This window comes from Camelus ferus, chromosome 1 (assembly GCF_009834535.1).
Source record: "Camelus ferus isolate YT-003-E chromosome 1, BCGSAC_Cfer_1.0, whole genome shotgun sequence".
NCBI lineage: Eukaryota > Metazoa > Chordata > Mammalia > Artiodactyla > Camelidae > Camelus > Camelus ferus.
In genome coordinates this window covers 72012217-72024630 of record NC_045696.1, presented here as the reverse complement: position 1 = coordinate 72024630, position 12414 = coordinate 72012217, and the positions used below count along the sequence as shown (strand labels likewise).

General features: G+C 36.3%; 1 protein-coding gene across 2 annotated transcripts in view; it reads right to left on the bottom strand.

Annotated features, from left to right (window-relative positions):
• Window positions 1-402: 402 nt before the first annotated feature.
• MCCC1 (methylcrotonoyl-CoA carboxylase 1) overlaps window positions 403-12414 on the bottom strand; it is a 51274-nt gene continuing 39262 nt past the window's right edge. For both annotated transcript variants that reach the window (XM_006186370.2, XM_032483599.1), the window contains 6 exons: window positions 12094-12180; window positions 7619-7668; window positions 4415-4552; window positions 3473-3580; window positions 1552-1623; window positions 403-755 (listed from right to left, as the gene is read on the bottom strand). In XM_006186370.2, the coding sequence (XP_006186432.1) occupies window positions 627-755; window positions 1552-1623; window positions 3473-3580; window positions 4415-4552; window positions 7619-7668; window positions 12094-12180 (584 nt within the window). In that variant the 3' untranslated portion in view covers window positions 403-626. The remainder of the gene's footprint in view (window positions 756-1551; window positions 1624-3472; window positions 3581-4414; window positions 4553-7618; window positions 7669-12093; window positions 12181-12414) is intronic.

Sequence of the window (12414 nt, the reverse complement as noted above, 5' to 3'; positions counted from 1 at the left end):
TATAATATATAATTTAAATATTATATGTATATAAAATATATGTACACAAAAGCAAGTGTGTGTGCATATATATTTGTACAAGCTTAGAAAGAACAATAAAGGCAGAGGTAGTCTAGATTGAAACTTTCCAGTCACAAAAACAAACAAATAACATCCCTGTCTTTAAACTGCCTAAGAAGTTGCCTAAACTCTTTAGCAAAAACCAATCCTTGGTTGAGTTTAGCACTATGACATCTGTCTCTGAAATATGTTATTGTCCATTTTTGTCATGACTGCAAATGAGAAATAATTTAGTTAAATCTCCTTTCCCCTTTCAGTCATTCTCTTTTGACCAAGTTGCTGCCCACCTTCCTAAATAAACTAAATTGTATAAAATTTGAGACAGAAACAAACCATATTAGCTTCCAATAAAAAAGTACAGTTTAATCTTATTAATATAAAATATTTTGAGATAATTTATTGTATTTGTGACCCAAGTGCATGATTTTTAAATATGAAACAGTTTTCAGCACAGTCATACAATCATTTAGTAAAGGTGCTGGTCTTTAGACCCAGAGAAAAGCAGGAAGGCACTTTCTCTTTTTGGTGTAGAGATACTGCTTAATTGGCCGTTTCTTTGATGGAGTTTATTCTGCTTCCCTTTTGTCAGATTCTTCCTCCTCAAACTCGACTAAAGGAACGTGTCTGTTGGCCTGAGAACCTTCTCTGTAGAGCACTTTCTTGATGGTGCCCTCCTTTGGCGCCTTCACGGTATGCTGCAGAGACACAAGGCGTGACAACAGCTGTGATGCCAGTGAGGACTGAGCACGTGCCTCGTCAAAAAACACAGAAAGTGAAAAATGAAGTCAATTGTTCTGATGTTTTGTCACCGATCAGCGCTTCCAAAACTTTCCCATACCATGCACACAGAGAAAATAACATTTTTATGGTGGGCTTGGGAGTTGAGAGGAGTCACTACCTTGATACACCTGTCACTTTCAAGGCCAGTCATTGGGAAGCTCTAGTTTAGCTAGTAATTCTCAGCTCAAGCGTCACAGTAGTATCTCACCTGGGAAGCTTTTAAAACTATTGGTCATTGGGCTCCCCACTAGGAGATTCCATTCCAACTGATCTGGGGAAATAAATCTTTTTTAAAAGTTCCCTAAGTGCAATACGTGACCAGGGCTGAGAACTACTGGCCTACAATTTCTAGCCATCTAAAAACCTAAACAGCTGATTCAATTTGATCGAGGTTTTCACTTTGATACTGATGCTTGGCATCCTTAGTTTGGCTTTGAAAATATCAATAAATTAACATTTAATTGGGTTACTGCCTGAATCTAAGCTATTGATAATTTCAGAATCAGAAACGACAGGTATGAGCTCACAAAATTAAAATGAAAATTTATTTAAGAGATGGATGGTTTTGTTTTGTTTCCTGCAGTTAATGCTTCATCAGCCCATGGCTCTTAATATTTAAAATGGTCTTAACTTACAAAATAAGGCAAAAGAATGATTAGGAATGAAAGCTCCCAAAGTTTACTTGGCAAGTGAACTGGTGATTTTACTCACCTCCATCTTCATGGCGATCATAACCATCAGAGAATCTCCAGCTTTCACTTTGTCTCCAGCTTTCACAAACACCTAGAGATTAAGACAGGCTAATATTTAAAAACATAGAGGTCCTTTGTGGTATAGAGTTGGAATACAAACGTACACAGCTGAAGTCTATGTGGTTGTCTTGTCTGACAAATACAAACACACTGGCACAAATCAGAGACCCACAGGTCAGCCTGGCATTGTGGGCACTGTCGTCAGTGGGGGGCACTCCTCAGCTCCCCACCCCACCCCCTAATCCATCTAGTTTTCCTTGAATCAGATGAATACACTTTATGTATTTTGAGATCCTTCTGTCTTTCCATAAATGTGCAGACAAGACACACAACCAACAGGGAAGGACTACAGGCATACCTCGTTTTATAGCTCTTCATTTTATTGTGCTTTGCAGATATTGCTCCCTCCCTCACCCTACCCCCAAATTAAAGATTTGTGCCAACTCTGCCTGGAGCAAGTTTATGGGCGACATTCTTCAAACAGCATTTGTTCACTTTGTGTCTGTGTCACATTTTGGTAATTCTCGTGATATCTCAAACCCTCTGCCAACAAAAAGGTTATGACTCATTGATGGTGCAGATGACGTTAGCATTTTTTCAGACATAATGCTACTGCACACAGTGAAAATAACATTTTATGGTGTGCTTGGGGGTTGAGAGGAGTCACTATCTTCATACACCAGTCACTCATTCAATATAGTGTAAACATAACTTTTATATGCACTGGAAAACTAAAAAATTTGTGTGACTCACTTTACTGCGGTAGTCTGGAGCTGAACCTGCAGTATCTCTTGAGATATGTCTATACTATCCTTAAATGTTTTCACGACAGGCAGGGTCTTGCCTGGTTTTCCAGTTTTTAGGTTGTATAGGATAGTGTTTCAAGTCTTCAGGATCTTGTGTGGTAAATGTATAAACAATCTTCATGTGGCAAAATTCAACTTACTGGCGACCCAGAAAAATACCTTTATTTTCCTTTTTTCAGGTATAAATGAACTCACATATCCCACACTGTTTCACTGTTTTCTTGGTTAACATGGTTATCAGGTAGTTTTTAGAAACGTCACACAATAGAGTTAGGTTCTAAAGTCAACGTGTATAGCCAAAGTTGTGAAAAATGAGAAACAGCCAGCAAGTCCCACAATCACTCAACACTGGGTGATGTTTATTAGTAGCATTTGATGAAATCAATGGTCTGAAAAGTGCCTTTAAACGTAAACCCTGTGCACACCCTGGGCAGGGATTACCAGAGGCCTGTGGGAACTGAGACTGAATGAGCAAAAGGCAGATCCGAGTCCCCAAGTCCACTGTCACCTTTGGGGGCACACACCTCCAGAGGGGAATGGTGGGTGAAATCACTCACACTATTTAAATGGTTGCTTTCTTCTTCTTTTATTTGTTGGTACCAAGAATATACAGTTGAATTTTTATGACTTAAATGCATTTGAGGGGACTCTACTGTGTTCAAGGATATAAAAGGAGACTACTGATCTATCATCACTGAAGTTACATCAGTATGGACCTCAACTCTGAACATGTACTGCATCCAACACCGAACTACACTGTTCTTCACCAATACCTTTTATGTTTTGGATAATGCTTGGTGAATGTTCCACTGTAACCATAAAAAGACAACTTGTACTTTGATGAAAATTCCCACTTCAAAGAACAGTCTTTATCATAAATTAGGTAAATTGTATTTTCATTAAAGTTCAACTGTAATATAGAACTGGAATCTATAAAAATCCTCTTGTTTTCTTGAAATGGATGCTTTCCAGTGAGCAAGACTTAGAAAGAGGGGAAAAGGGTACACAAACAAAGTTCAACAAAGACATTTATCAGGCCTTCCTGCATCGTTCCACATACATTCACGTCATTACCTTTTCAATGGTTCCAGTCATAGGAGCTATGGCACCTCCCTGTGTTCCTTCTGAGCTCACTGAAGACAAGTATTTGGGGACTGGAATGCCAATCTGAGTATTTCCATCCTATACAGAGAAATGATATTTATAGGATATATATTTATATAATATAAACTGGAAATTAAATCAAGATCTTATCACTGCAGCTTTAGTAATATACCTGAGGTAATGATTGCTTTGCTTTTTTTTAAACACTTTTATTGTGGTATGGTTTCCGTAAACTACACATATTCCAGACATGTACTTTGATGAATTTTGATAGATGTACATATGATTGTTTTCCAAGCTATGTTAAATATTAGTCACCTTTAATACCAGGGTTCTAACCTAGCTTTGTGACCCTAAGCAAATTACTAAACCCCTCTCAGTCATCGTCTCCTATTATAAAGAAATAACAGCATACAAGCCTCACAGGGGATTAAAATAATTAATCACTGTTGGTAAAAGACAGGCACTGTCTGGAAGCCATTTTTAGCAGTATCCCCACTATCAAGTGCTTAGTCTAAGCCAGGAACTGTTCTTAACAATTATACATATATTACGTCATTGATTGTCACAACAACCTTATGAGGTAGGTACCGTTAGTGTTCAGGCACCAATCCCTGAGAGAACACTGCTCCCCGAGCAGGGAGACATGCTGTGACAAGAGGGTTAGGGTATTTGAGGATTAAAGGAAGAAAGTATGTGTCTGTCAGTGAGAATATGTGAGAACAAAAGGGATGAATGGAGAACTAGAGAAGGCGGGAATGTGACAAAGAAACAGTGAAAGGGAAATAGAGAAAATGTCACAGCAGTGAGCGAAGGAAGCAGGATCTTTCTAATAATAACTCAGTGGAATGCCTTTGGCCAAGCAACTTTCTCTCAAACTCCAATAGTGTTATTATAAAGAAGAGACACTACCATGGAAAATAGGTAAATAGTGTTGTCCAGGATAATTAGCTTAGTTTTACTGGCAACTCCATTAACAGAAGATTTCAGGTAGGTGCAGTCTCCCTCGCTGTAAAGATCACCAAGGACATGGAAAGTTTTATCTTCAATCTGAAAAAAACAGAAAAGTAAGATCCTTAAAATAAACAAACAATCCTATAGAACTAAAATCAAAATCAATTCTTTACTAGTAATAGTTTCAAAAGGTAGTAGGTAAAAAAAATTTTTTAAGTTATGTAGGAAATTTCCCCCTAAGATTCATAAACAAAATGCTCTAGAAAGAAACAGCAGTTAAGATAATTAAAAGAAAAAAGTGGTTATACATCTACAGCACCATAATGCAACAGATAGAGGTTCACTTAAGAATAGCAGTAAAAAAGGAAAAAAGAAATACAAATCAAAGTAAGCAAAATTATTAAAATTCAGTTGAGTATATGTTAATACTCATTTCTGAGTACCCAAAGTCAAATTTAGTTTTACTGTGTCAAAGTCAATAATGAAAAAAGCCAGAAGCACATAATTAGATAGATTTCTTTTATCTCACCAACATGTAGATCCAATTTATGGGTTACAGTCACGATTTAAGAAGATAAATTAGCTGAAGATTGACCACAATTTTCTTACTCTAAGACAGAGTACTGAAGAACAGATTTCACACTTAATCTTTCAAAATAGCTGACAAAAGGACATGAAACTTTTCTGTTTTAAAGGATGTTTTCTCACATATACACCCAAGAAAAAAAATTTCCCTTACACACAGAAAACCCATTGAAATCTTCTCTATTTTTCACCTCAATTCCCATGTCAGTGTCAGAGTCCTGCGGCTATTCTTTTCAAATATATTATGTAGGCTAAAGTGAAACAGGTCACACTGCAGTATTTATACATTGGTTTTCACCTATCCTAAGTTAAATATGACATTTTACTCTGCTTTGTAACCTACTAAAACAGCCACTTGAATGTTTGTGGGATTCTCAGGACATAAAGGTTAGTTTGGGAACAGTTTTGTTTAATGATTCACAAAAGCACATTCTAAATTTGTGAATGTAGTTTCATGAGCAGATGAGAAGAAATTTGCAATTTACTTTATCATTTACCAAGGGATAAGAAGGGGTCCCTAAACTAGAGGTACCAAAAGAACTGCAGCTCTCATATACTAAAGGAGGTAGATGTTCCATCATTTTTCTGAATCTCAGAGAAAAAAACCCAATGTGTCTCAAAGTGTTGGGGGATCTAAAGTGCATTACTGATAAATTTGTTTTGCAGGATTTGAAATTTCTTACCTCATACTAAAAATGATTTATTTTAGTCTCTGAATTTGTACTTACTATAGGAATTTAGTTGGGTTCTCACATTGCTTTTTAACCCTTTTGGCATTTTTTAAAAAAACTCATACATGTATTTTCTTTTTTCTTTTTCTTTTTTTTGGGGGGGGTGGGGAGGGAGGTAATTAGGTTTATTTTATTTATTTTTAGAGGAGGTACTGGGGATTGAACCCAAGACCTCATGCATGTTAAGCATGAGCTCTGCCACTTGAGCTATACCCTCCCCCTCTAGCATTTCATTTTGCCAGTTTAATGAACTTTTAAAAACTGAGATCCACTGGGGTCCCCAAAACCCCTTTAGGGGTTCCACAGAGTCAAACTACTTCATAATAATAGAATGTCATTTGTCTTTTTAACATTCATTCTCTCACCAAGCATACCATGGAATTTTCTAGACTGTAGGACATGTTATAATATCCCTCTAATTGCTAATGCAACATGTGCTTGTGTAATCTTAGGTTTTAAACTTTTCTCAGTTTATCCTGTCACTCAACCCAATTAAAAAAAAGGCAAATAACTTGAATAGACATTTCTCAAAAGAAAATTTAAAAAAAATTGCCAATTAGCACATGAAAAGATACTTAACATTTTAAGTCATTATGGAAATGCAAATCAAAACCACAGTGAGATGCAACTTCACACACCTCAGGAGTTTTTTTTAAGGAGAAAAAGAAAAAAACCAAAACAAACAAAATACAAGTTGGCAAGGAAGGATGAGGAGAAACTGGAACTTCAGTGCACTGTTGGTGGGAATGCAAAATGGTATAGACACTATGGAAGAGTACATTAGTTCCCACCAAAATTAAAGAAAGAATTACCATATGATCCAGTAATTCTACTTCTTTGGTTATATACCCAAAAGAATTCAAAATGGTCTTGAAGAGGTATTTGTATACCAATGTTCACAGCAGCATTATTCACAATAGGCATAAGCTGGAAGCAACCCAACTGTCCATCGATAGATGAAGAAATAAATAGTACGGTATATCCAAACAATGGAATATTATTCAGCTTTAAAAAGGAAGGAGATTCGGACATATATTACAACATGAAGTACCTCAAAGACATTAAGCTAAGTGAAATTAGCCAATTACAGAAAGAATAATGCTGAATGACTCAACTTACACGAGGTACCTAGAATAGTCAAATGTATAGAGACAAAAAGTAGAATAGTGATTGTCAGGGGCCTGGGGAGAGCAGGTGGAGAAGAGGGAATGGGCTCTTACTGTTTAATGGCTACCGGATTTCAATTTTGCAAGAGAAGAAAAGTTCTGTGGATGGATGGTGGTGATGGTTGCCCAACAATGTGAATGTATTTAATGCCTCTAATCTCTATAGTTTATATATTATGTTTATTTTTAAAAATACATTAAAATAATAATAATTTTTTTTTTTGCTCAGAGCAATTTTTTAAATGGTAAATATTAAATAAATGTAACTAACACAAACAAAAGCTCTTTGGGGAGTCCCAATAAATTTTAAGAGTATATAGAAGCCTTCAGACCAAAAAGTTTGCAAACTGCTGCTTTAGATGTAAATGTATGCACATATTTTAGGGGCTTGTTAAGTGTCTGATTCAAAGCTGCTGCTGCTGTTGTTGTTGTTATTATTATTATTATTTTACCACATTTCTATTCTTAAGGAAATCACAGCCAAACTGAGTAGATATTCATAAACTGTATAGGGGCTAATTTCTCCAAATTGGTCTGAAATGAAAGCACATAACATTCTCCTAACTACAGTCATAATAATTAATGGCTTAAGAGAAAGTAGAGAGTGAAAAAAGACTCTACTCAGTATGAGAGAGACCAGATTTAGCTCTGAACTGTAGAACGAAACCAAGAAGGCTTACCTGCATGCTATATGACCCATCACGGTTATATGTTACAGCTATGGCTACATCTTTATGGAAAAAGGGGGGAAATTGAAGAAAAATTAGAAGACATTCATTTATTCAGTAACTGAGATTCTGAAAACCTCACTTTCAACCTAAGGATAACTAGTTGTTAGGGATGTCAACATCTTCTAACTCTCTGGCAATAAAGACTTAAAAAAAAAATTAAACAGGTTTCAATAATGGTGAATTTCAAACTTTTCTTTTTTAAAATTGGAGTTTCAGCTTTTTTAAGATTGTAAGACATTTCATATATTTCCCCCTCAACAAGAAAGGCAGTCGTGTCATAGTAGAAAATGTAATTAATTGAGTAAGAGAAATTCTGACTTAAGACTCAAATCTGCCATCTGGGGCATGGTCACCTCTGAGTCTTGATTTTCTGACCTATTCTGATCCATTAATTGGGTATGAGAATGTAACAGTAATTGAAAGTGAAAGTACTTTATAAACTGTAACAGACTATACAAATATAATATACAATACATTCATATTATCATGTGAAGACAGAATAGGTTAAAGACTATCCTAGGAAATGGAAATTTTGTGGGGTGGAGAACGCAGACCAAAGTCATCTCATCTACTCCTGACACGTCAACCAGCATTTGGATGCTGCCAGCTTAAGTCTGTCTCTAGCCTTGACCTTCCTTCTCTAGAACTCCAGTTAAGTCATTCCCCACAGGATCCTCCATTGACATCTTAAATAAACATGGTGGGTCCAACAAATCATCTCTCCTTCCTCCTGCTTTCCCTGCTGACCTGTGAGCTTGATGACTGACACCATCATTCTCCTTGTCATCCAGGTTTATAACCTGTCATTCTTGCCTCATCCTTCTTTGATTTCCACCTCCAATAGTTACCATAAAGTGGTCAAATTCTTCCCTTTAAGGACCTGTCCTCTACATTTCTTCCTTTTCATTTCCACTGCTCTACCCTGATTCAGGCCCCCATTCTCCAGCATGGCTGACTCTGAGGAGGTTTTCCCGGAACTTCCTGCTTCCAGTCCCAGCCCTTCCAGCTGATGCTTCCCAGAATGCCCCCCTCCCCCATTCAAAATACTTGGCCTAGCATGCTATGGAAGGCACCAAACTCCTAGTTTTATTTCCCACCATTCTTCTACACAGTCCTGTGTCCCAAACAAATGGGAAAATGGGCCAATTAATATTCTCCATATATGTCTCTAGCCTTCCCTGAAATCGTGCCTCTTTGCTCATGCTCCTCCTTCACACGCTGCTGGTCCCCAGCCATACCGACTGAGACCCCAATCACTGCTCACATCACGCACTCACTGTCCTTGGGAAGAATCTGTCTAGGTGGAATGAGTTCTCTTTCTGAACATTCAGACTTCACTATGATTCTCCCCTCATCTATTTTATGATAGATTTTTTCCCTTTATCAGCTGCTTTTAAAAGTTTCAAATATTCACAAAAGTCAAATACTGAAATATATAAAAGAAAAAGTGAAAGTCCTCTTTATTGCCCAGATGTATCACTGTTAAACTCTTTAATGCACGAATCCTTTCAGACCTTTTAAAATGTACAAGTTTATTTTTTCCTTTTATAAGAATAGGATATTGTTATACATATTGTTCTGTAACCTACTTTTTTAAGATTAAATGTGACATACATATCTACTTTGTTCTTTCCATAGTAGCAAGGGGACAGTTTAATAATGATGATGATGATGACAATAACAGCTACTGTTTACTGACTGCTTGCTAGAGGCCATACAATGAGCTAATTCCTTTACATGTGTTGTCTCATTCAACATACACAACAACCTAAGGAAGTAACTGCCACTACCATCCCCATTTATGGTTGAGGACACCTGATGCTGAGAGTGTGTGACTTGCCCAAGAGTCAGACAAGAGGGGAGCCAAAATTCAAAACCCACAGAGTCTAACTCCAGGACCTGCATTATTAACCACTACACCATTCAACTTGCCAGCATATACACTTCTCCCCTTGCCAAATGGTAAATTCCTTATATCTTTTTTCTCTCTTCTTTGCATTACTCAGAATATCTTTTTTTTTCCAAAAACTTTGTATTGAATGTATGAATGAATGAAACTTCTTCACCCTATATTTCGTTGATATCTTTAAACTTTGTTAAGAGAAAATACATCTAATTACACCATATCAGTTTTCTTTCCATTTATAAAGTATGAAAAGTGTTTAACTGGCAGATGTCAACAGAATCATAGTAAAAACATTGCCAGGAAAACTCTAAATTCTTTTATATATTACAGAGTAACTGGACTTGTTCATTCCTCCTTTAGACATCTCTTGACCCCCTACAAGAGAACCTTAAACATCCTCTTATATATTTAACGAGGCATATAAGTGTAGCATGGGGTACTATGCTTAAGATCAGGTTAAGTGCATGTACCCTGGAGTGTGGGTTCAAATTCTGGCTCCATCAATTACTTTTGGTGCAACTTTAAGAAAATTATTAGTCTTTCTAAGCCTTAATTCCCAATTTATAAAGTTGACACTAATAATAACACTGTCTCATTGGCCTATTCTGAAAATGCAAACGAAATAATCCATAGAAAGTGCTTAACACAGTGTCAGACATATACCAAACACTCAATAAATCTTAGCTATTATTATTAAGTGTAGAGCAGGGTTCTGTGACACATAGCCATAGTAACAAAGGAAGATTATTTTTCAAGCCTTGAATATTTAAAATACTGGATTGTTTTCACTGAGATCATTAGGAGTTGGTTCTACTTTAGACTCACAAATGCTTTTGGGTCCTTAGAGTTCCTGCTTGGCACATTCTCTTAGTCAACCACGGTCACTGCTGATTAGCATTTATTAAACACTCACCACAACATTTCTGAAAGAAGTTACATTCAGTCCTGGATTACTGTTCAAAAGTATTACGAAAAGGATGTAGTGAACAGCACTCATAGTGGTTTTTTGATTATATACTTATTTATTTTAAAATTTAAAAAAAATTCCAGGAAGTGCAGTATAATTCAAAACACTGATCAGAGTCTCTGTGCCAAATAACACAGTTGGCTCATCTGAATTTTAATTACACGTGACTTTTCTGTTTAATTTAGGTTGAAGAGGCCACTGAAACTCTGCTGCTGATACTTGTATTCAGCATACAGGAGTCCACGGTAAAATATACCCACATTTTGAAGACTATTTTTTTAAGGTAAAATAAATAAACACACCAGCAGATATGTTAACCATTTGCAAAATGCTACTTTATAAGAAATGTCTGCAAACTTTCCTTCCATGTACTCAATGCACTTAGGGCAAAGACCATCTAGGCTCAGAATGAAAAAATACCTAAAGAGCTATAACCCAATCAATTTCTGTGAAGAAAAATCTGTTAACAAGTGAGTGGATGTCTACAAAGATCTGAGGTAAAGAAATTTCTACTCTGTCCAGGGAGGAGGATGCTGTGATGAGCTGGCAGGAGGATTCTGCTCTACCTAGTACGTACATCTTTATAATGGAGCTATCACAGTTCAGTGACATCTCACATTCAAGGTTATCCAACCCTCCCAGCTCTGACTCTGCACCCATTTGGCTTCCCAGGCAAACTATCCTGCAGCAGAAGGAATATAGCCATCTGCTTCTACAGGATTCTGGTCCCTCTGGTACACTGTTTCAGCCATAGTTTATAAACTGCCTTTTGGCTTAGGTGTCAGCCTCTCCTACCTTCAGTTACAATAAATCAGGCCCTATTCTAAGCCTACTCAAATTAGTTTGCAATCAAAAATCATTTTTCCACTGGAAAAGTGGTAGAAATAGCATAGGAGTCAAGGTTAGAAAGAATGGTGTCAATCTTGGCTTTGACACTAACTAGCCTTCATTAAGTTACTACATTTCCCAAGCCTCAGTTTCATCAGCAATATGTGGGTATAACAGTGACTCTTCTTCATTAAGTTGTTATGAAGATAAAAATTTACACGTGATAACATTAATAAATTATAGCTCTTGAGTAACCCACTTCCACCTGAAACTGCCTGAGCAATGGGTAATCCTTCCACAGAGTAGTTTTGGTTATTGTTTTTCTTGTTTAAAAGTAATACGTTCTCATCGAAGAAAAATTTCAAAGCTAAGAAAGTACAAAGAAACGGGGAAAAAAGGCTACTCAAATCCCACCATCTGACAGAAAACTCACTGATGTTTTGGCATATTTCATTTTAGTCATTTTGCTATGTATGTTTTATGACATGTTTTAAAAAATATTTACAAAATATGGAAAAGCGTAAACAAGAAAAACAAATACCATTAACTCTACCCAGAGCAAATCAATTCCATTATTTTGGCATACTTCCTTCCAAAGTTTAGGCTAGGGATGTTAAAAAATGTAATTGACTGATTGCAGCCAGGCTGAATTGCTTTTTTTTTTCAGGTAAATGTGATCTATTTCTACGAAGCACATTTATCTTTTAATAAAACATTACTTACTGTTTTTACCATCCTTAAGAGTCATGTTTCTGGTGTAACAGATATTCAGTCTTCTTCCACTGCTGGATGCAAAAGGAGAATACTGATCTAAAAAAAATTTTTTTTAATTCAACAACAAATTTATGAACATCAACCCTACCAAATTTATACCTCACAAAAGAAAACATAAAACACAGGTCCTTTACTGGCAGCTCAAATGTGTTTTCTTTGTTCTATTCATTGCTTTAAATTTAAATTAGATACTTTCATTTACGTCTCAGGAAATTCCATATAAAAAAAAATCCCAGTTTCTCTTGAAAAATCAGAATATTTTCACTTAAA